The sequence below is a fragment of the Furipterus horrens genome, unplaced genomic scaffold (assembly GCF_987537825.1).
Source record: "Furipterus horrens unplaced genomic scaffold, mFurHor1.1.pri manual_scaffold_1, whole genome shotgun sequence".
Taxonomy (NCBI): Eukaryota; Metazoa; Chordata; class Mammalia; order Chiroptera; family Furipteridae; genus Furipterus; species Furipterus horrens.
In genome coordinates, this window is record NW_028327171.1 from 197,708,320 (window position 1) to 197,733,525 (window position 25,206).

Consider the following 25,206-nt stretch of genomic DNA (forward strand, 5'->3'; position numbering starts at 1 on the left):
CGCTCACCCAGGCGCCAGCGCGGACGTGACAGCGGGTTCCCGCTCACCCAAACGCCAGCGCTGAGGTGACCGGCCAGCCCCGCTCACACAGGCGCCAGCGCGGATAGAAGAGCGGGGCCCGGCTCACCCACACGCCAGCGCGGACGTGACCGCCCAACCCCGCTTACCTACAGGCAAGCGCGAACTTGACTGGGCAGCCCCGCTCACCCAGGCGCCAGCGCTGATGTGACAGCAGGGCCCCGCTAAAGCACACGCCAGCGCGGACGTGACCGTGAGGCCCCGATCATGCGGACGCGAGCGCGGACGTGAGCGCGCGGCAAGACCCGTTCACGACGACGCCAGCGCGGATGTGGCCGCGCGGGCTTGCTAACGGTCATGCCACCGCGGACGTGATTCCCCAGACCCGCTCACACACATGTCAGCGCGGACGTGACAGCGGGTCCCCACTCACCCAAATGCCAGCACAAATGTGACCGCAACGCCCCGCTCACTCTGGCACCGGCGCTGATATGACAGCGGGGCCCTGCTCACACACAAGCCAGCGCAGACGTGACCGCACAGCCCCACTCACCCAGGTGCCAGCGCGGATGTGATTCCCCAGACCCGCTGACAGAGACGCCAGCGCGGAAGTGACTGAGCAGCCCCGCTCACACACACGCCGGCGCACCGTGAACGCGCAGCCCCTGATCTCCTCTACAGAGCAGAAGTGACCGCGCAGCCCCACTCACCCACACGCCAGCATAACACTATTTAAGTAAAATCATGTAGTATTTGTCCTTTTGAATATGGCTTATTTTATTTACAATATTTTCAGTGTTCATGCATGCATGCTATAGTATGGGTTAGAGGTTCATCCTCCTGTAAGGCTGAATACTATTCCACTGTAGGTGTACACCACACTTTGTCTATCCATTCATTTGTAGATAGGCACTTGGAATTATTTCCACTTTTTAGCTGTTGTGAATAATGCTGCTGTGGAACACAGGTGTACAAGGGTCTGTTTGGAGCCTTGATTTTAATTCTTTTGGGTAAATACCTAGGAGTGGAATTGCTGGATCATATGTTAATTCTCAGTTTAATTTTTTGAGAAATTGCCAAACTGTTTTGTACAGCAGCTGTACCGTTTCACATTCCAACCAGCAGTGCACGAGGTGGACTCTTTCTATTTTAAACTGAGTTTCCGGGGTCCTCGTCATGCTCTGCCACTGATGCTATAATCTTGGATAGTCTCCTTGTCAGTGAGGAAGCCTCCTGGGTCTATGAAATAACGGCCAGTATGGGTGGCTACTGTGAGAATGAATTATAATTCATTTAGCAAATGTGATCTCAGGGCTAACAAGTGATTTATCTATTGCTCTTTTAAAGATTATGCATAAAACTCATTTTAAATTATAGCATTTTATATTTTCCTATTTATTTCTAAAACAACATTCACAGTACCTTATAGGCCTGGAGGAGCATGTAGATTACCCCAGGGGAACCATGGCACCAGTGGACCAGCAGATCCCGAGTGTCGCCCACACAGGGAGGGTAATTGCCAGAAGGGAATTTCAACTGGCAGACGTAGTCTACGCTGGGCTTGACCAGACTGTGTAACTTTGCATGGTTTACTTGAAGGCTGGGCTAAAAATGAGAAAGGAGGTTATTAGTTCTGCTGAAACAAGCATATCCCCCTGAGCTGCAGAAATGGGTTTTAAACCATAAAGAAAACATGACCAAAAGGAACTGGAAGTCATTAAGAAGTTTTGGAGTCAATGCAATTATTGCACCTACTGCAACAAACTAAAACTAGACTATCAATTAACTCTTGGGGCTGTAAGCCCATATTGTCTTTCAGTATTTGCTATCTACATACATATAAATAATTTTCCTAAGTCCATTCTTGAGAAAATGAGTATTAAGAGAAGTTTAACACCTTATGCATACATTAAAACTCAGAAAGAGATCCACAAACAAACCAACCACAGCTTTCATTTTTACAGTTAGATGTTTCCATTGGAAGAGGATGCTAACAAGTTAGGAGACTGGGAATCTAGATTTCAAACTGCTGTGTGACTCTAGATCAAGCCTTTCTGCAGAGGACTTGGAAGTGATACTTATGCAGGATGATTTTGATAAAACAATGGACAGATTTATAAGACATATTGAAATGGGCACACGAGCCTCCATTTTTGGTATAATATTTAGTTTTTCTTTTGGTCCCGTTCTTAATTCAAAGCAGTGTTCACTTCTTTAAATGACAAGTTCAAAGTGTTGTCTTTGCCCCGCAGGGGGTGAATTTGTGCAGAGGAGGGGGAGGTAGTGGTGTGATGCACAGGCAGGAGACTGTGGTGGCAGGAACTAGGCCATACTGATGGTAAGGCTTCCTCAGACACTGAATGTGCACTTAGTTCTTTAGGGCACATGTGGATTTCATTTTATCCAAAGGATATTGTTCAAGCTCTGTATAAAATGCTAGTGTAGAATAAGTGGATTCTCCTCAAACTTGCAGGAATTATCCAAGATGACCAAAAAAATATTTTGCTTTATGCTAATATATAGGCATCTCCTGAAATGAATTTTTAGGACTAAAGATTAAATAATTTAAAATAGATGACAATCTGCCAATGGAAAACTCAGTACTTTGCGTTTCCAGATTTCTTACTACAGAGAAAAAGAGACAGAGGGTAAGATGCTCCTGATGAGCTACTTCAATGAAAGGTCATGTGGTTGCTCTGACCGGTGTGGCTCAGTTGGCTGGGCATCATCCCATAAAGTTAAAGGTCACCGGTTTGATTTTGGTCAGGGCACATGCCTAGGTTGCAAGTTTGGTCCCTGGATGGGGTGCATGCAAGAGGCAACCAATCGATGTTTCTCTCTCTCACACTGATGTTTCTCTCCCTCTCTCTCTCCCTCAAAATAAATAAATAACAAAAGTAAAATTAAAATTAAATAAAAAAAAAGAAAGGTCATGTCGCTGTTTAGTCACTGACCTGTGTGACTCTAACTCATCTTAAAACTTCAGAACACATGAACTCTCCTTCCTGAAAACTTTTAAGAATCTGTATTTATTTCTGGAAATAGAGAGCCAGTGAGGGGTATGTCAGAAAATAAAGAAATTTAAGTCTAAACTGTTGAAATCCCTAATTATAAAACTCTTAATTGAGAAGTATAGAATAAATACAACCGTTGGTCTCTTATAACCAGTAACCCCCAAAGTGTGACTTTGCACTTAAAAGCAGTAATAACCTTGAGTTTTCCAGCATCATTGTCACTGTTTAGTTATGGGGAGAGGGCAGGTCTGACATTGACGTTGCATTATTATAGCCAGCTATTCAACCAGCGAGTAGTCTGTATGTCTAAGCACTCATGTTGAACATATTAATGAAACACTTTTCTTTATGCCACATTATACTTCGGGAAGGTGAGGGGGACACCTCTGCTACCATTAAAAATCAATTTTCTTCTGCCATAAATTCTTATTCACAAGTGCCAATCTCTCCTTAAAGAGAGCTAAATAAGCCCCCAGAAATGAGGCTCCCAAGAGAAGTCCTCTTCTGACCTCCCCTCTCAGATTATGCTGGCTGCAGTAAATTCTACTTGTCCTTAGTCGATGTGACTTTGGCTGATGTTCCCCAATAGTATTAGATCTGAAGCACTGTTGAGCATAGCCTATTCAGCTGTTTCTGGATAGCTTACACAACATCCATTGGAAAGGCTCCTTAGCTTTGCTCTCACAGTGAGCCTTAGGCAACATACGCTCATTTGTTTTTTATTGATTTTGTTCTTCTGGAATTTGTTTCAATGGGTTGTGCCTTACAATGTGAAATAATACTCTTAATTTAAGGCATTTGCTGAAAGAGAAGAGCAGAGCAGAAGGCACTTCATACAGAAGTACAGGTCAAAACGCTTTAGTCAGGAAAAGCGGACCTAGGTAGGCAAGTATGGGCATCCACAAACCAAACATCACTTCAAAGCACAGCGCCCTTTATATCTGTTCACATGAAATGCACCTTGGCAAACAGTCCTCTTGTCTGTCTAGGCCAGTGATTACAGGAGGGTAATGCAGTTGTTGGGAGAATGAACACATGGAGCTGGAGCACCTGTCTTCTGCCCAAGACAGCAAAGTCAGGAGCACGTGTTAAAGTCTCACCATCACCACCTCTTACCTGCATCAGGAAGTAATAAATGCCTGCCAGGCCATGAGCAGCCCCCACATAATATTCTTGGTACCATTCATACATCAGTGGAGTCTTTGCTGTGAAGTTTCTTTTTCTAGCAAGGTTTTCTCCAGATGTTAAGACTGTTTCACAAATCTACAGGGAGAAAAGCAGCCAAAATAATGAGAGAATTAGAGTAAAAATCCTACTGGTGGAGGTAAGGACCTTTTTGCATAGATACTGGGCAACAGGGTAAATTAGACGCTGCCTTAGGCCATGGAAGGGCACAGTTAAGTTCAGCACCCAGAGAAGTAGGTGTGACTATATTCTGTCTAAAAAGGGGATGGCATGGAAAATCTTGAACTCCTTTCACTAGAGCGTGCAAGAATTCACTTGTCAAAGGAAAGCATGACTGCTTCAGGCACCAAAGGAGCCACCTGCACCTGCAAGGTGCAATCTGGCCCCTATCTTCTTGGAAAGGGCCTCTAAACTCTCAAAATGGCTGAACGGCTTCCCAAGTCATTCTCTGCAGTGTTTCCACGGCACTCAGCATGAGGCTACTGGTCCTCTGATCATGCCTGACTTTTTGAGGTCAATATACAACTTCCAGCTACTTGGGATAGCTAACTGGTTAAATAAAACCAACAGTTCAGGCAGGCACTACGTGGAATCCTAAAAAGACTACAAAAAGCACAAAAACATGGTACCTGCTGAATATGGTTTTGAGGAATCTTTTCTACTCCGAAGTTCTTATTCACAAAGAGAAGAGCATAGATGTAGCCCACTCGACCATAGAGTATTTCATTTGGAACATGAGGATCGATCTTATTTAGGTGAATTAGCCTGAGAAGAAAAATACATGCTGAAGGTAATTTGAAAGGACTTAGGTAGTGGCATATACTAAAGAATGGTACATCTGAAAAACACACAGCTAAAACATATATTAAGTTATTATATGTTAATTTTTTAAATTGTATTTTCACCATTACCATTTGGTACCCCCACAATCGCCACACAGTGTCCACGTCCATGAGTCCTTTTTCCTATTTGCTCAGTCCCTCCCCCAACTCCAGCCGTCATCTGCTCTCCACCTGGGAGTCTGTCTCTATTGTGCTTATCAGTTCAGTCTGTTCATTAGATCCCACATATAAGTGAAATGATACGGTATTTGTCTTTCTCTGACTGGCTTATTTCACTCAGCATAATGTTCTCCAGGTCCATCCATACTGTTGCAAAGGGTAAAATTTTCTTCTTTCTTTTTCTTTTCACAGCTGAGCAGTACTCCTTTGTGTGAATGCCCCATAGTTATTTTATCCACTCATCTACTGATGGACACTGGGGCTGCTTCCATATCTTGGCAACTGTAAATAACGCTGCAGTGAACATACGCTTATGTTCTTTTGAATTAGTGTTTTGGGTTCCTTCAGACTGGTGCAATGACTGTGAAGAGCAGTATGGAGATACCTCAAAAAATTAAAAATGTGCCCCCACTGTTTCTCTTCTAGCTTCCCCATCGCTTGGCCTCAGATGTAGGCACAGTAGTGGGAAGTATGTGGCAGTGGGGTAACCAAAGCCCCAAAGTTTGTTTCAGAGGACCAAAAAAGGAAGCTCCAAGCACCCAGAAATTAGGTGGTATTCACAGAGGGAGATGAGCTCAGCAAAGTGACCACATTTATAGTCTGAACGCTGAGAATGAACCTTTCCCCCTGTGTGTGTGTGTGTGTGTGTGTGTGTGCAACAAATATGACATGTAGGAAAACTGTCCTTGCCATTTTAGGTATTCTATCACACGAAATTTGAAAGCACATTTCAGTTACCTCTAAATTATCCTAAAATTAAAGGTTATACCATTTAAGTTATTAAAACAACTTTTTTTGTGTGTGTGAAACTTTGTAAAATAATATTAATACCCTGGAAGAAGTATGAGGGAAGAGCTCTAGGTTTTCTAGAAGAGAGTAATTATGAGAGAACATTAGTCCTATCAAAGAATGTCTTTGTCATCAAGTAGCTTATGGCACTAAACCTGCACTGAACTTGCAACTTAATCCCTGTGCTTTAAATTCCTCATCTATAAAATGAGTGGTCCCTTCCAATTAAAAAATTCTTCTAAGTTGTCTGTGTGGAAATTGATTTTAAAAGTATTTAAATATAAAAAGGGCCTGTGTATATATCTCATCTAACTTTAGTCTATACACTAGGAAGTGTTAATTAACATTTGAAGTATCAAAAATTACATCCTGGGGTGACTGTTTATATTTAAAGTATTGTAATCAGGAATCAACATTCACAGGTACAATACTTACACTTCAAATAACTTTATCAAAATCTACACCAGATGGTCTATTAGTAGGTGCAGTGAGGTGTCAGAAAGTGCCTTTTCATTGGTGGAATGAGTGGTGAAGATGGGTAGGCGGGCAGACGGCACTGTTTGGTGAGTAAGATCTCAGAAGGGCCTACAATGTGGCTTTCGTCTGAGCAACAGAGACAGGTCGGGGACCACTTGTGTGCGTGTGTATCTCACTCCCAAACAGTGTTTGCACATTTGGTAGAGTTTAATCAATAGCTTGGGCTTTCATTTCAGCAGATTCAGTGGTAAGGTTATAACTGGGCAGTAGTGGGTATACAGTTGCCACCTGCAATGCTGGAAGCTACCAATATCTACAAAAATCAAAGACAAACAAGCAAACAGAAACCGGACAGTTGCTATCACTAGGCTAGATCCCAACAGGTACGGTGAAGAGAGTGAGCCCCAAAGGGAAGGTACTTGAGAAAGAGCAGAGAGCTGTCCCCGCCCGACGCCTCCCTGCCACTTCCACAGGCCTGTGGTGAGACAAGGGAGCGCTCACAACTTAAAATGAAGAAGACATGTTTTAATTACCAGAATGAGACGGCTTCACGACTAACGGGGGACAACAGTTACGAAACAGACTGAGAAAGTCAGGAAAGGGTCCTTAAGCAGGAAGGAGGGGTTTGAAAAGCATGGCTGGTGGCAGTTACTGACAAAGTAACTGTATCTTAGCAAATGGAGGCACTTCAATCAGATTGGTTAAGTATGCAAATGATGGCTCATGCGTATTTTTCCTTCTGCAAAAACAGGCATTAAACTCACAGGAGAACAAACAGTGTTATTTTAGGTACAGGAGCACAGCGGTAAGAGATTGCTTTTAATTTTCTTGTGATACCCTGACTTTTTTCCCGAATGCCAGCAAGGTCATCTGGATGTGGAATTATGGGCCATTTTGTTTTCTACTTCAGGATCATATACACACACACTCCTAATATTTGTAAAGAACTTAAAAAATTTTAATAAAAATTCTCTTTTCTTTAAATGTCCAACTGGCAGGTCAGTAACCTTAAGAAAGTAAAATCTGTTTACTAGATATAAACTCATCTGTTGTAGTAAACAGAATGAATGTTTCAGAGTCTTGATAAGAAATTTTAAATCAAGTTTTAATGTAAATGTATCAAACTGTATAGAATTTGGATATAAAAAAGCACTTTTGATTGACTTTTGCAAAGGAGATTAAAAGAAATATTGAAAGAGAAATTACCATGAATTTTCTAACCCAACACTGCTCTATGAAGTTCCTCAGAACAATCACTGCATTAACTGCAATGATGTTCTCAACTAAACAAAAATGTCTGAACCGCTGTATTAGAAAACGCATTTCCTTTATTTGTCACCACTATGATCTGACCTGCATTACCACTAGGTGGCAATATGGATCAATAATTAGCATTACAATTATTTTGCAGCCAAACTTATTTGCATTTGGGAAGTTCAAAGTAGGTAGCAAATACCTTTCAAATCTTTGAAAATCAAGTATTACTCAGAACATCTCCTTAAAACAATATGGTTTAGGGTAAAAAAGTAAGTGCGTGTTCCATCTTTTTCTGGATATGAATTCAAGTCATTAAAACTCATTAGGTGGGTCTGATAATTATTAAAAGTAGGAGTTTTAAATTCATGCTTTACATGTTCCATTCTTAAGACAAAAAAGGAGGAATGACAGCATTTATAAGTCATAATAATTATTCTATGTGTTTTCAGAAACTCTCAAACCCAGAAGCACATGATGCAGGTCCATGTATTTGTTTTAATATGCTGATATTAATAGCAATCAATCTGAAGGAAGAATAAAGACAAATAAAACAGGGTAGTTCTGTTCTACTTTTAGCAATACTTCGCAGGGTGTCGCTGGGGAGTTTTTTGCTTTACATCATCAAAAGAAGTTTGACTTCTTTTTTAAAAAAGAAGTGCTTTTCGTACTCATCACACTACAAAAGAGAGAGGGTATACCTCTTCTGACCAGAGAGCCAAAGTTCTTCATCACTCTGAGTATTGGCCCCAATACATCAGGTTAGTCACTTAACTGGGTACCAAACAGGCAGTGTTCTCTATTTGTGTAGTGGCACCAGCAGTCTCTTTGTAGAAGGAAGGGTGACAACTGACATCCATACAGAAGTCGGGCACCAGGAAGAACTAGCACTACTTACCACCCTACCCACAGGCCAACTGCAGGACAATCTGAACTCCCCTGCCCTCCTCTCTCCTTCTCTCCCTGCCTCCCTCTCTCTTTCTTCTTTTGGAGAGTCACAGACCCCTCCAAGAAAAGTGAAAATGCAATCTGGGGGTTTTCTATACCTTCGCAAGCCCTCAGGGTCCCAAAGTTAAGAACCTTTATCTTAAGGAAACACTGATCTCTTTGTACTTCGGTTTTTCTATCTAAGGATTAGCTTTTGATGATCCCAAAGACACTTTGATTTCTAAAACTGAAAATTATGAGTCTGAAGACCACTATACTAAGAAAATATAGGAAAGCGCTATCAGCGGGACAATGAGACCTCAGTTATTGTCTTCAAATTAATTGACATCAATTAATTTTGGATTTCCTGAAACTGAACTGAAAAGACATAATTTTTTCTTAAAAAGGAGATGTGAAACTACAAATAGTATTTTTCTTTTTCTTCTGCCATGAAATCCAGAAATATAAAAAATCGAAGCTGTGACCACAATGTATTTTCCTATCATAAGTTCACATTCTATATTTTTAACATTAACAAGTCTACTGGCTGTAAAAAATATATTGTTAAAATGTCATAAAATTTTTAAAAAGACAAAAGTAACAAAAATACCTTTATCACCAAGGTATAAAAAACTTGTAGCTTACTCTTAAGAGTGTTTTAAAATAAACCAATATTACTACATGGTACTGTTCCCCAAAGACTATTTCTTAGAAGAATAGGCCCTAAAATGTCATGAGGAAAAAACATTGTCTAAATGATAAATGTGGCAAATTCCGTTCTCTAGAGTAGGTGGAGTTTCTCTTCAGACTCTCTGAAGACTGAGCAGACAGTAAAGTTACATATTTACCTTTGTTTAATTAATTTCCCCAATCTTTTTAAATACACACTACTTGTATTTAACAAATATTAACACCTATTAACATTCTTCACATAGCAAACTATTACTATTTGGTTGCACATACATGAGAAAGGCTGGCATTATAAATAAAATATTGGGCCACTACAATTTATTTTTATGATACTTAAAAAGAGTGATTCATTCAATGGGAGTTCCTTGTGAACCTGTAAAGCAGGTAGGTGGCTAATGGCTTTAAACTGGCTATGGAAAACAAATAAAAAGCTAGCTTCTATTTCAAATTTAGATGGGTATGAAACATTTTTTGTATTGGCTGGTCTCATGCAAGTTAATTACTTTAAAAGGAATATATGTGTTAATTAAACTTTTGGGGAAATCAGTTTTGTTTCACTTGTCATTTTGGATCAAGCTTAGTGACAGATTTTATATTAAATACTTCCCAGCCCTGGAATGGGATGGTCATAGTTTTTTCCTCTAAAATACACTAATACTACACTTTTTTGTTTTTAAGTTGCAGTAGGTAATTTCTAACCCCTGATAGATGTATCACAGGCATGCATAAAAAACGGTATTTGGAAGTATACAACAATCCAGGGAATGCTTTAATATAATTCATAGATCATTACAGGTAGAGCGCAAGGCTCCTTGGATCCTCCTCTATCCTCTCTTTCGTTACCCTTCCCACTGAAAAAAATTAGTTGCACTAAGAAAATATCACTGTATGATGTAAAAATGGGGGAGGAGGGAGAATTCGCATATATATGCTTAAACGACAGGAGTATGGCTGATTCTTTCCTTAAATACAATACAAACCAAATCTTAAAGAGTCTACTTACAGTGCATTCTATAACATGGATGATCATGCTAAGTGAAACAAGTCAGTCACAACAAGACAAATACTGAATGAGTCCCCTTACATGAGATGCTCAGAGCAGTTAAAAATCACAGAGACAGACAGAAAGCAGCACCGTGGTTGCCAGATGAAAAGAGCTATGAAGATGGTGGTGGTGGTGGTGGTTGCATAACATCCTGCATGCATTTAATTCCATTGAACTGTATACTTAAAAATGGTTCACATGGTAAATCTGATGTTATATGTATTTTACCATACTAAAAAAAATTGGAACAAAGGAACCAAATGTAAATTCTAGAACTAAAAATTGCAATGTCTAAAATAAAAAATTCCTTGGATGGGCTTAACAGCAGAATGGATAGGACAGGGGAAAAAAGGCACTTTTTTTTCTCAAGTGAACTGAGAAAACATCAACATTACCTAATCTTAAGAACAGAGAGTGGGGATAAAAAGATTGAAAAAAGAACAGTCTCAGAGATCAGTAGAACAATATTAAAAGGCCCAACATATGTGTAACTGAAATTTCAGAAGGAGAAGACAGAAGATGGAGAAGAAAAAAATTTGGGAAAATATTCCAGATCTTGATAGGGGCATGGAGCACACTGGTATATGTAGTCATCAGAACTCAGTAAGTCTACACTTAAAACTTAAACAGCTCGTTATGTATAAAGTTTACATCAAAGGAAGAAAAAACTAGCCAGATACTGAACTCCAATAAATTATGTGCAAGCTCAGGTATTTAGAAGGAAGTGTACTGATGTCTGCAATTTACTCTGAAAGGCAGCTCCCTGAAAGCATTAATAATGAACAGAGGAATGGATAGATGGAGAGATATGTGATAAAGCAAGTACAGTAAAATGTTAACAGTAGAATCTATGTGGTAGATATATAGGTATTCACTATTCTTTCAACTTTTTTTATGTTTGAAATTTTTCATAATAAAATTTAAGTGGAAAAAATCTAGTTATTAGAATTTTAGGCCAAAAACCTGTTGTTGAACTATATAAACCATGACACAATGAGAGATTAACCAAGGCTCCTCAACAAATGAAATCAGTAATGATAATACAATTCTAAGAGTAATTTATAAGAAAGAATAGCAGGGAAAACAAAACAAAACAAAAATACCATGGTCAGCTCAGGGACCATCACTGATTAAAATGTTGCTGGACTCAAATGCACAAAAGACCTTAACAGGTACCTCATTAAAGAAGATATACAGATGGCCAATACGTACATGAAAAGAAGCTCCATGTCATATATTAGAGGGAAGTGCAAATTAAAACAACAAGATATCACTGCACACCTATTAGAACGCCCCAAATTCCAGAACACCGACCACACCAAATGTTGGCAAGGATGTGGAGCAACAGCAGCTCTCATTCACCGCTGGTGTGGATGCAAAATGAGACAGCCTCTTTGGAAGACAGTCTGGCAGTTTCTTATAAAACTAAACATATCCTTAGCAGTAATCCAGCAATCATACTCCCTGGTATTTACCAAAGGAGTTGGAAACTTATGTCCACATAAAAGCTTGCACATGGATTTTTTATAGCAGTTTATATTTGCCAGAACTTGAAAGCAACCAAGATGTCCTTCAGTAGGTGAATAAGTAAACTGGTAAACAGTGGAATATTATTCAGCGCTAAAAAGAAATGAAATATCAAGCCATGAAAAGACACGGAGGAACTGTGATTGCATATTACTCAGTGACGGGAGCCAGTTTGAAAGGGCTACAGACTGCATGATTCCAGGGCATATCCTGGAAAAGGCAGAACTACGGAGACAGCAGAAAAGCCATGGGTGCCAGGTTAGGGAGGAGGGAGGAGGGGCGAATGTGCAGAGCACAGAGGGTTTTCAGGGCAGTGAGGCCACTCTGAATGATACTGTCATGATGAAAACGTGCTATTATACATATGTCCAACCCACAGAAGGTACAACACCAAGAGTGAACTGTAATGTAAACTATGGACTTCAGGTGATTATGATGTCTCAGTGCAGGTTCATCAACTGTGACCAGTGTACCTCTCTGGTGGGGGGTGTTGACAACGGTGAGGCTGTGCATGTGTGGGGGTGGGGGTATATGAGGACTCTATATATCTTTCTTTTCAATTATGCTGTGATTTGAAAACGACTCTAAAAGGAACAGAATGACAGTGACCAGGGGAGGAGGGGGATAAGGGGGAAAAGAAGGGGAAGGGTCTAGTTAAGGAACATGTATTAGTGACCCACGGACATGGACAACGGGATGGGGACTGACTGTGGGAGCCAGGCGTGGGGAGGTGGGGCAGCGGAGAGCAGTGGGGGAAAAATCGGGACAACTGTAAAAGAACAATAAAAAATAACAACAAACCTCTGCTGGAAATGTAACTCTGTATGTTACCATGCTCAGTGGGAACTAACATGCATGCAGAATTGCATGGCAGCCAGATTTCTTAGTAGAATTCTGAAGGAGTGTTCATTAAATTCTAGTAAAGCAGTAATTGTAATTTACTAGTACAAAAGTTTGGTAACTTTTCATAGTTCACAAGCTTCTAGTGGGCTGCCCTGAAAATAAAAAGAGAGCTTTCCGTAGCATGTGTCCTTAAAGAAGTCTTGTATCAGTTTGCACACACTTAGGAGGCTCTTCTCAACCCCCACAGGAAATGAACCGCACTGTTTCCAGAGCACTGATCTTGAATAGCACCTTGGATTAGTTATCATATAATTAGGCTTTTGATCTTATTTTTGTTACTGAAACTGATGTTTGATCTGGACTGTGTCAGTGCCATTTATATCTTGCAATATAATGTAGGGATATAATATAGCGATTATAATGTTTCTTAACCACAACATAGGAATAATGTGAGAATTGATTAAATGACACTACTAAGAGTTATTGCTGAGAGTAAATTCATTAAAATGTTCTTTTGCTAACACATGCAGAATTAATGCATAATAACAGGCATACAAACATCCTCAAAGAGAAATGGGATTACCGGGTGATGCAGTCCTCCGCCTGCTTCTCACTGTTCATCTTGTGATACACCACGGCCGCCACGGCCAGCGGGCCCGCGTCGCCGCAGAGGAAGGTGATGGAACGCTTGGACAGACAGCTCAGGCTTTGCTTTACATAGCCATGTGCCATCTGTAGGTAGGCAGGGTCCCCGAACACATCGTAGAGATGTAAGTAGAGCACAGCAATACCTGAAAAGCAACAGGAAAATAATGGAAAAGTGAGAAAAGGGCAGCTGACTATATTATTTTGGTGTGTTGCCTACCCAGCAGCGTGGCTTTTTGTTACAGCGTAAAAAGTATGCAAACTGTCTGGTAGTTCAGATGACCTTAGTTCTAGACTCAGCTTTGTTACCAAGCAGCTCTAAAAACCAGGTACAGGCAGACACATTATCGGCTCTCAGTTTCTTCATCATTATTAACGCTAAATAATAGGAAGTCTAAGACTCTCCAAGATCTCTAACTCCAAGTTTATTATTAATCTTTGTTGCACTCTGGCTGTTGTGTCCATGTAATCTTTTTGATGGTTAAATGTTAGGTCATAAGGTATGGTTCCAAATAAAGTCAGTTAATTAACAAATAATAATTTACTTAGCAATAAACAAGGCATGTCTGTTCTTGTGAGCTAAAGAAATTCAAAGGGTAGGAAATGAAAAATTCAAATTTCTCCTTATAGAGGTTTTTTTTTTTTTTTTTTTTTTTTTTTCCATGAGAAGGCAGGTAGAATGACCAAATCCCCTACTCTAGCATCATTTTGGGCAGCGAAATAAATTCAACTCCTCCTTAATTTTTTTTTCCTCTCTGTTGAGAACCCAGCTTCTTTAGGAACTATACTGTAAAAGCTGCCAATGACTTTTGCTTTGGCCCTTACTCAGTCTGCTTCTTACCCTACTCAGGAAGTCTGCTACATGTCCTTATTCCCAATACCCGTCACAGTACACATACCTTCCCTCTGAAGCCGCCTGGTCTCAGGGCAGGCTCAGATGTGGCGCAGGGAGCCTGCCTGCAGCTCTTCCAGAAATTCATTTTTCTCCTTAAAGTACATTTTCCATCTCATTTGCCATTTTTAAAAGATACAGAGCCTCTGTTTAAGTCTAAATTAATAGAGCCAATCTCTTCACGAATTTCAATGCAGTAAAAATGCAGTCTGCCAAATTACTTTTCATTGTACTGAGGACAATTTTAAATTTAGATAGTTTTCTCATTTTGCATGGGTAATCTCCAAAGCTTTGTGGTATAGACAATTCAATTTCACATGTATATTAAGAGCAAATTTTCATTTCCTGCCGAAGTTAATAACGCTGTCTGCTCTTTCAAAGTGTTTTGGTGTTAGTAATCCCACAAGCTGATGATCAGATGTAGCAATGCTTAAGGTTTGTAGACATAAGTATACAAAACCAAGTATGTGGGTAAGAAAAAAAAAAAATCTCCTTTTCACAAATGATCAATGTCAAGAGCTTCTTTTAGGATTAGTTCCTTAATAGGCTTCATCTCATCCACACCAGGCATCTGCAGGCAATCTGTTTAAATTGTTACCCTTTCATTTTGCCCTCCTATTCCCATCGCTGCCTGAACTCTCCTAATTAAGTTATGTAGCACCAATGCCAGATAATGACATGACTGAGATCTGAGAAAATAAGAAGTGATTAAATACAAGTCCAATGATTGCTTTCCTTTGCCGACCTTTGTCTCTCATTATCAATTCTTCTTGGCCTAAATATTTAACAAACAGAACCCATGAAAGTTTGCCAATTCTAAGATGTGATGTATTTCTCATGAAAAATAGGTGATCATTTCAACAGGTCTCATAATAATTCATTTAGATAAAATATATATATATATATTTTCCTTTTTGATCAACAGAAGATTATCATGCCAGCCTCTGGGATTGTACAACCTCAGGTTCTATTTCTCTCCTATTTCTCATTTTGGGACTCAGTGTCTGCTTATTTTGATTAAGCAATCTCCTGAAGGTTGCAATTTACGGTGTCTACCCTCCCTGTCACAGAACACCCAAGAATGAAAAGTGTTTCAAGTGAGGGGTGCTGCTGCCAATTAGAAAAATGTTCCTGAATAAGCTTATTATAAATCAGTCTAGGTCAGGAAAATGCCTAAGTCAAAGATGTTTAATGCCTCATCAACATTTTATACCCCAGGTGCCCAAATTTAATAATAGAAAAAAGAAAAAAATAGACGACCTGCGTATGGCCAAATGCCTTGAACCTGATTCTTATGATCTTCCACACCTCCCACAATATTCATGCAAATAACATCCCCTTTGCATAAATACCAAAGGCCGAGAGATAACTGGTTGGAAATAAAGACACAGCCTCCAGGGCTCTGCAGGAAAAACCCATCCAATCCTCATGTACAATCACCACCCGGGCCACAGCCGAGGCTTTAAACAACTATAGTCTAATGTAATTTTAATAAAAATAAATGTTCTTTCTGGAAGAAACTAAATAGTACTGCAAGGCTTAGTAGACATTTGCAGTCTCCTGCCCCACTCTGCTCCTGCCTCCCAGAGGCAACCACTTTCAGTAACTTTAGCCATTTTCCTCTAGTATCTGCCTCCACATTTCAAATGAATGATATGCTATGTGCCACCTCTTCATTTTTCTGTATCAGACATTTCGACTCACCATCTGGAAGATAAGGATTTAGCTCTTGTGGCAGAGACTGCTAACTGACCCCCAAAATGTGTCTCCCTTTTCCCTCAACAATAATGCCCTGGATTTTAGCGAGGCACAGGGCTGCCCATAGCAGTCTTCTCTGCAGCTGGGGATGGCCATGTGACTAACTTCTGACCAACGAGGCCTACTGGGAGTAATGGGGGCAACTTCAAAAAAATGTTCTTGAATGGAGGGGACTTGTGATTTCTTTCCTCGTGGCTGGGATGCTGATGTGATGGTGTAGCTGAAGCAGCCATCTTAGACCATGAGGTGGGAGCTCTGTGATGAGGACAGTAAAGCCTCAGTATCAAAGAAGCTTAAATCCAGGGGGACTGTGAAGCAGTCCGGATTGCCTATTTACAAAAGAAGGAAATTCTGTTGTGTTAAAGACACTGTTATTTTAGATGTATCCCCACATGTTGGTAAGCCTAATCCGAAAGAATACAGCTCTTTTTGAAGCTGGAGAGGTAGGCTGAAAGTAGATCAATAAAGCCCTGTAAGTGAGTTCAGGGTTTTGGATTTTATTTGAAAAGCACCACTTTATGCACTGGCAGAGCATAATTTGATCTGTGTTTTTAAAAGTTCACTGTAAGTTTTGGGAAAGAGTGTGTGCCACAGTGGATGCAGGAGGAGCAGTTAGAAGGATGCTTCAGGAGTACCGGCGAGAGACAGGTAGCTGCAGTAGAGATGAAGTGAGACTGTACTGGAAGGATGTCTGTCTGGAAGGCAAAATCAGTGGGGCCTGGTGGGGAATGACTGAGAGGGAGCTGTGAAGATGACTCCAGGTGGGCAATGGAGCCAGACTCCGAGATGGCAAATACCGTCCATTGATAAACTCAGCGCCAAATATGATTCCCATTCTCTAAAGGACATTTAATACAATGAGAAACAACACTTTTACTGGCTTCTAGAATAACCACCATCAAAACTGGTCGTGAGGCTCAACACAGGATGATGTAGAGAGTTTAATCTTTTTAATGTTTTCTTTTACTTTTCATTACAGTGCATACTAGTTAATCAAGAGTATTCTTGGGCTTCAATTTGAGTAGGAGGTAAAATTTCTTTCTCTTCCGCTTGCTAAGCAAAAGGTAGAATAATGGAGATTTGTTTCCTTCTTCTACTGTTTCACCTTTTCTTCTAGACCAGAAATGGCTGAAATAAGATTTAAACTTTGAATGCACTTAACTGTAAAAATATGCTACAAATTGTTATAGATTTTGATTTACCTTACTTAGAAAAAAATGAAAGCCCCTCTTCCCTCTTTTTGAATCAAGATAAATTCTGACATTTTCATTAATATAACATTTAAGTTATATATTCTATTCCTTAGCTGGTTTGCTCCCTATTTACTATCATTAAACTATGAAAACTATTTTACTCTCTTGTTAGCTTTGTTCATATATATAACTTAAATATATTGACATATTTTAAAGAGAAAATAATCCATATGAAGCAAAACCTAAGCCATTATTGTCCTGTTAACCCTAAAGTCATTAACGGTGAAGAGTAAAGTATTTGCAGTAATATCCTCCCTGTCTTAAGTAATGAGCACTTTCCTTCAGGAACAAGTGATTATTCCTCGATAGTCTTACTCATTTCCCAAAAGAGTAGAGAAAAGTTGTTATAGGGATCCCACCTCTATGTAAGTCCAGATAAATTTAAGCAACAGCAGTAACAACCAATCAATAAAGTGCCATTTAGAATCAAATACATGAAGTCGGTAATTTTTCAAAATGTCATGTTAATTCTTTAGTCCTTTATACCCTTGGAAGCTGACTTGGTGAAGAAAGATGGACAGAGGATGGCAGAGAATCCCTTCCATCATGGGGAAGGAGGTATGAGTGGGGTGCAGACTGAAAGGGGGCTTCCGATGTGAAAAGACGGAAATGGAGCAGGTGGAGAGAGTACTCTCAGCAAGTGGAATTATCTGAGCAACTTTGTGTGGACAAGAAGCCTAGGGGATGACCTGGTTAATAAGGCTGGGCTCCTTGGGGATTCAAATGATTAAAAAGCAGACATAGAAATTTAGATTTGATGCTAATCTATCAGTTTATATAGAGGAGAAGTACTCAACAAAAGCATTTTTAAAAGATAAATTTGGCCATATATGTTAGTCTAGGTCTTCTAAGATGAGACTGAAGATGCATAAGTTTATTAGGAAAGTCTATCCATTTATCCAGGAAACGGATCCTAGACACATACCACATAAGAGTGTAGCAGCGTATCATACCAGCAAGTACATGCTTTGGCTTGGAAGTCACATATTCCACTTCCACCTGCAGCACCAGGTAGCTTCACCTAACTACAATGAAGATGGAGGTGGGGGGGTGGCTGTCGGTCTAATTCTCCCACAAACCCAGGAGGGGACACCAGATATGGGTGTGCACTACCAGTGTCTAACATGGGGCCTGGAGGGGAGGGGGCAGAGAGGAGTCAAACCTGGGACAGGTCAGGTTTGAGATATTCATTAGATATCCAAGTGGAGTGGTCAAGCAGACAGATGGATATATGAGTCTGTAGTCTAGGAATGAAAGATGAGATAAATATCCTCCAGGTGTGTGGGAAATGTGTTAACCAAAGTGATCAATTTCAGGAGCAGCTGGAGTAGAAGACTCATTAATCCAATGCAGGTGGGAGTTGTGTTTGATTGAAAAAACAAAAACAAAAAAAATAGGCTTCTCATCTTCTTTGCGGTCTGAGAGGCCACAAGAAACCCTGATATTTATTATCTTGACCTCACAGTTCCTAGAGCCTGTTTGATTGCTCAGAACTGTGGTGTCCAATATTTAACTTAATTAAAAGTAAACACAAAATTCTGTTTCTCAGTCACACTAGCCACATTTTAAATGCCTGACAGCCACATGTGGCTAGTGGCTGCCGTAATGAACAGCAAAGTAACATTTGCATCACCACAGAAGTTCTAGGGACCACAATGCTCTGAAACAAGGGTAGATGTAATATTCTGCTTAAGCTCAGGGAGTCTGGCCCTGCCTCACAGTTCATCCTAGAAATGTCTTCTTTTGGAAATGTTGACAACTACTTGAAAGAAAAAAAATTTATACGGTGAAGACCAAATAAAATTTTGCTGTAACAGAAACCCATTCTGGCTTTCTGTACGGAACTAGATTTTTCTATTCTGTTTCCTTCTGTAGCTACTACTCTGGCAAGGGAGGGTAAACTGCTTGGGGACACTTCTAAATCTGCAATTTCCTTACTCAGCACTTACCCCAGTAGTACTATAAATATAGCCAGCTGTTGAGAAGTAATTAATACTTAGTCTCTGAATTTCTGAGGGATCATTAGTCCTATTCATCTTGATCAATCAAGACCTGGTGTGTCTCAAATGTACATGGAGATGATAACCACAGATGTACGAACATCTCAAACGCTTCTCTGTAATCTGCTTTTCAGAGAGGACTCCTTAACATTATTCTTTTATTTATAATCAGTCCACACTGATGTACAAATATTTGCTATGGTGCCTCAACTCAATAAGATATTTCCTTACAGGTCAGGGGCTTTTAAAGACTCTCTTCATGGGCCCTGGTAGGAAAATTCATGTTCAGACTGTAGATACTACTGGAGTCACCGGAGGTGCTCAGCTAACACCCAAGAGTGATATGAAGACACGATCTGCCTAAAAGAGGGGTGATGCGTTGTTCTAAGTTCCAAATAAAGTGCTCGCTATGTAAAACTTCAGGTGTTCATTAATTTCTATGATTTTCTTTCTTTTCAGATTTATGAAGATATAAGTGAAGTTTCCTCTGATTGACCCTATCGAATATGATCATGTCTTTCTATAACAGGTTAGTACTTTCTAAGGTGTTATTTTATTTTATGACGCTTGAGTGTGTGCATTTCCAGCTCTTCCACACAATTGCAGTGGCCTTTCGGGTGGGATTCTCACATCTAGTCACCGCAGTTAGAGCACAGCACTCTCCACAAAGGCTGCATGTAAACAGTGCGCTGACTAGTATATCCTCTCAGTCGTCTTACTGAAGTTGGGCATTGTGAGCTGCTGGCTTTCCAAATACTCTAGTACTTAAAATACAGGTGATCCGGGGGCAAACTAGTTAAGACTCCACAGCCTTAACTTAATAATATTGCACTAAACAAAGGCGTGGAAGAGGGCACATGAGCACTCTGAAGATGTGTCTTCTTCTGTTCTCCTGAATGTGTTTCCAGAACTGACTGTCCAAATAGGAAGAGAGATTAAAAAAAAAGAGGACAAGGACATCATGCTTCCCTCCTCCTCCTCTCGGGGCCCCGCAGTGTGCTGCTTTGTACTTGTCGTGCTTGTCAAATTAGGAAGCACTCCCCATCTTATTCGGACTGCCATGTGAGTGGTGAGTCCTGCAGCAAAGAAGTCATTAAGAGCACGAGATCAGGAGTCACTGTCTGGGCTTGAAGGCTGGCTCTGCCACTTATGGATCTTAACACATTTACTAAGCCTTTCTGTGCCCACACATCTTCATCTGTAAAATGGAAATAGCTACTCCACAGTTACTGTGAATCATGCTAATCATTACAACCGTCCTCAGTGCGTAGTTACTATAAATACCCAATCCCAAATGTCCAATGTGAAACTCAATGTGTTGACTGAGTCACCTTGTCTCGTCTCTGATGCCTGATCCAAAGGGAGAGAAAATACAGAAGGAATCATCTTCTCCCTCCTCCCATTTCCTGCCTTTCTCCTCTCTCACTGGCTCCCTTGACGGGGAGGTTGGAAAAGTGTGCTAACTGGTCTCACTCTTGAACTTTCTGGAAGTCTTTTCTGTCCCCAGGCTCGCTGTCTTCTTCTCTCTCCTATTTCTTATGTGGTGATCCATTCCATACCTTGGGCTGTCCAGATGCTCTATTTGAGTCTTGGGAGATAAGTTCAAATCAGGCGACAAGGAGGAAGCCCACCTAACATCCAGATCTAAACAATATGCCCTATTTAATTTCTGAGTTCATTTCTCAATTAGATCAGAGGTTGAAGGGTAAGAAATGTGATTGACTAACATATGAAACGAGTTGAATTCCCATCCTTTCCCCATTCCACCTACTTTTAATGTACTGTTTTTAGTTTGCATAGGTGACAGCTAGAATAGTAATGGCAGAATATTCTCCATTATCCATTCGTCCATCCATCATCTATCCATTCATCATCCATTCAACGTATATTTATAAAGTACCAACTATGGACCAAGCATTGCAGTAAGTGCTGAAGTTACTGTAATGAAAATGACAAGACCCAGCCCCTGTCTTTTTGGTGTTGTCTGTAAAAATCAAATCACTCAGATATGTCCTCTTTCCTTCCTTCCTTCTATTTATTTTAATCTAACTATAAACACTCACCCTGCTCTCTGTGCCTCACCCAACCACACTGGTGGCATCTAATCCTTACAGTCGTTTCAGCCCTATGTCTTAACAATTGAAGGTAACCTATCATACAATGACACCAACACCATTGAAAGCACAGGCAGAAAGAAAGCAGGTGATACTCTTGGTGTATTTATTTACCTAGTGGTCAGTGTGAAGGGCTCTAAGAAACCTGGTGTAGATCCACACCCTGGATTCCTTCTGCTTGTCTTACCAGAGCCTGCTGGAAGGCACAGGTGCTTCTCATGAAGGTGAAGGACACTTGTTCATGGTTCACATCAGACACTGAAATGCTGGCTCTGATGAAGGGTTACTTAATAAGGAGATCAAATTGCAAAGAAAAGACACCTGGCTGGAGTGAGTCCTTTCAAGTAAGTCTGGAATCAGCGGAAACTAAGACCCACATGCTAAAGCTGTAGCTCACAGGCTATATATATTTGGCAGATCAGAGGAACAGCATTCTGAAACACTTTAATGACTTACATTTAGAGTGCAATTTAATATTACTCTAGGGATTATGCTGCATATCCTATAATTTAAAATGTTATTTAATACTTGAAAAGTGGAACTATATGCCTATCTTAGCCTCATTAATGTTGCAAGTTGGTTATAAAAGACTGGGTCATGTCTTTTAGAACTAAAGCCTCTAGAGTCCTGTCTGTATTTTTTTCCCTCTCAAAGTGTGAGTTAATCATCATTTCCCTTAGGAATCATCATAGTTAAGAGTGGGAAAAATGAAATTAAACGAAGGCTAACACTTTCCCTCATTCTCTCTTAAAGACACTAGTCAGATCAGCCATCCCTTGGGTTTACTTAACCTTCCTACCATGTTATGTGCAAGGGAAGCAATCTCTTCTAATAAATGCTGATTTCTAACACAAGAATACTTTATCTGCTTATTTAATTCTTTATAATAACAATTCCTCTCCAGTGTTTTAAGCTTTCCATTTTGTAAGGCACTTTAAAATCTTCTCCCACCTAAAACCTATAATCTGCCTGTAACAAAACCCATAGCAGCCTGATGCAGGTGGTGTTATGCTCTGTGGTGACTCCCCACAGGTCCCTGGACACCACCCAGGACCACTTGGTAGCTGGCCATGGGGTATGACCTACAAGGCCCTCCTTGCCTACTACTTTTCTGCACTGTCTGCTGCTGTGTGCACAGATATATAGAACAGCTCTCGATGGGCCACCTAGAGAACCTTACTGCTTATCTTGCTTCCCATACCGGGAACACATACTATAAAGAACTCTTGCATATCTACCAGAAAAGGATTAAGGCTAAAAACAAACAACTCAGTGCTTATTGCTGGCATATGTCATATATCAATATCATGATGCATTACACTTCAATGCACTCATTTTATAAAGAAGGATTTCAGTGAAAAGAACCGAAGCTGTTTATTTCAAATATCGCTTATTCACAGCTGCAGGAGCCACTGATTGATTTCAGACATGGGTGATATTTCACATAAGAAGATCCTCAATAAGCTTTTTCAAATACAAGCGATTATGAGGAAAAGCTTCTGTTTTGGCCCAGTTAATTTTCTATCCTGAAACCATGCTAATATGTTAATTCAGGATTAGGGGGGAAAACACTTTCTATGGAACAATGCTGGCAATTTCATTTTTCTAGCTGTAAATGCTCATAAATCTTTCCAGGGTTTACTTTATGTCCAATTCCAAATAACTTTTTCTAATAGACTTTTACATAGTAAATACTCTTGCCTGTCTAACAAGCCATTTCCCTCTTTCTTTCCAAATTCCTTTCATGTTTTATCAGGGCCTATAAGATTTTTTTTTTTTTAAACTGACAAGTCATTAGCCATTTCTAAAGTTTCTACTTCTGAGTACCATCGTGTTGTGATTGCTCAAATTACTTTATCTGAGAGCTTACGTGTAGATCATCACTTATAAAATGTATGGGGTAAACCCAGATGTAGAAGTGGACACACATATGCTCATTCTCATTCATTCATATTCTCTCTCTCTCTCTAAAGAGCTGGTGCCCTAAACCCAGGCTGGCTGGGTTGAATCCTAACTTTGTCACTTACTAGCTTGGTAAAAATACTCAGCCTCTCTTTGCTTCACTTTTCCCATTTGTGAAATGGGGGTATGAATAGGATCCATGCCATGGAGTTCTTCCGAGACTTAGATTAGTTAATTAATGCAAAGCACTTAGATGGTGCCTGGCATGTAACGTTAGTTACTGGCATACATGCACACACCTTCTGGCTCCTATCATTCAAATGTCAATCCTAGTACCCTTTTATTAACAAGAACTGTGTTTTAATCTTTACCCTTGCCCTTCGACAGTCAAATGATCACAAAATTGCATACTGATGACCCTCGTTCCCTTGGGAACCAAAATTTACTTATTGTATTTTATTATTAAAGTACTGAATTCTTGCTTTCGTACATTAATGTATAGCAATCATTTGTTAACTCTCAATTACTGCCTGGAAAATTGATTATTCACAACACTTCATGCCTGGATAAGCATGAGACAGACCAGAGGGATTCAGGTAATAACTGTGTCCGTTGTGAATATGACACGGTTCTGAGGTTTTTAAAAAAGTCTTCCCTCCTTTCTTTCCTAGGGTCAAGGCATTTTACCTCTCTGTTGGGAATAAAAAACAGTAGAAGTCAGGAATACAGATTCTAAAACTGGACTCTGTCAGCCCACAGGTGTGAATGAGTAGGCTCAGTGAAAATGACACCTGAATCCTATTAAAAGCCTATGTCGCCATCCAAGATGGCTGCAGAGCAGGAGGAAGCTACACTCGTCCTCTCCCAGTGCCAAATGGGAATTACAACGAAATTATAGACCAAGCAACCTGAATAACCAACTGAAGACTAGCTAAACTGAAGTCTCATACCAAAGGATCTACAGAGGAAGCCACATAGAGATGGGTAGGAGGGGTGGAGATGCGGAAAGGGACGGCCCTGCACCTACATGTGGAGGTTGGGAATCTGGAGGGATATCTCAGCTACGAAGGTTCCACCTGAGGACTGAGGGGGTCTCAGCCACAGGCTGAGTTCTCCAACCCAGAGCGCCAGAGACAGGAAGAGCAGCCTGTATAATACCTGACTGTGAAAACCAGCTGGGATTCTGTCTGCCAGGGAGAGACAGGAGTCTGAAAGAAACCGAGGTGCCCTCTTAGAGCCAACACACAAAATCTAGTTTTCAGCCACTCAGCTGGGGCTCTGGAGGGAAGGTGACTCAGAGCAAACTGAAGTCGTACAGAGAACTGGGTTGTATGGCGCCAAGGAGAGAACTGAAGGTTCAGTTGCCAAGGTCCCTGTACTGAGAGGGCCACGCTGCCCAGAGGGGCCATCTCCCCTGGGTGTAGTACTCCTGCCCTTACTACACCAGCCTGGGGGGTGCACTAACCTAATCCTTCTCACTCCCGGAGGTCCCACCTTGCCAAGCTCGTGTCCTGCAGAAAAACCTGCTGGCTACATCCATCTTTGGCCTGTGATATGCTCTGCCTTAGGGAACTATTAAGGGATTCAGATGAACCCAAGAACAGTCAGAGACTTGGGCAGACACTAAGTTGTGTGGCCCTGGAACAGGGGCCACTTCCCCCACCCCTACTCCTCTGTTCCCTAACAAGATACCCACAGACCCCATTCTCCAAGTGGCCCTGCACTGCTGAGCTCACACCTCATGGAGGAGACTGTGGGCTGTGGCCATCCAGGGCCCATCTATAGACTTTTTTTGGAAGACTCTAAAGGAAATCCAGGCAACATCAGGGGGTGGCAGAGGTAGATCTTGGGGTCGTCGTCGGCGGCAGCCCT

At 40.7% G+C, this 25,206-nt stretch overlaps 1 protein-coding gene across 2 annotated transcripts in view; it reads right to left on the bottom strand.

Annotated features, from left to right (window-relative positions):
• The window catches only part of LANCL1 (LanC like glutathione S-transferase 1), a 53,254-nt gene that overhangs the window by 17,953 nt on the left and 10,095 nt on the right, over positions 1–25,206 (bottom strand). For both annotated transcript variants that reach the window (XM_090283351.1, XM_090283343.1), the window contains exons 4-7: positions 13,354–13,561; positions 4,847–4,982; positions 4,149–4,295; positions 1,441–1,623 (exon numbers count right to left, since the gene is read on the bottom strand). In XM_090283351.1, coding sequence (XP_090139477.1) covers positions 1,441–1,623; positions 4,149–4,295; positions 4,847–4,982; positions 13,354–13,561 — 674 coding nt within the window. The remainder of the gene's footprint in view (positions 1–1,440; positions 1,624–4,148; positions 4,296–4,846; positions 4,983–13,353; positions 13,562–25,206) is intronic.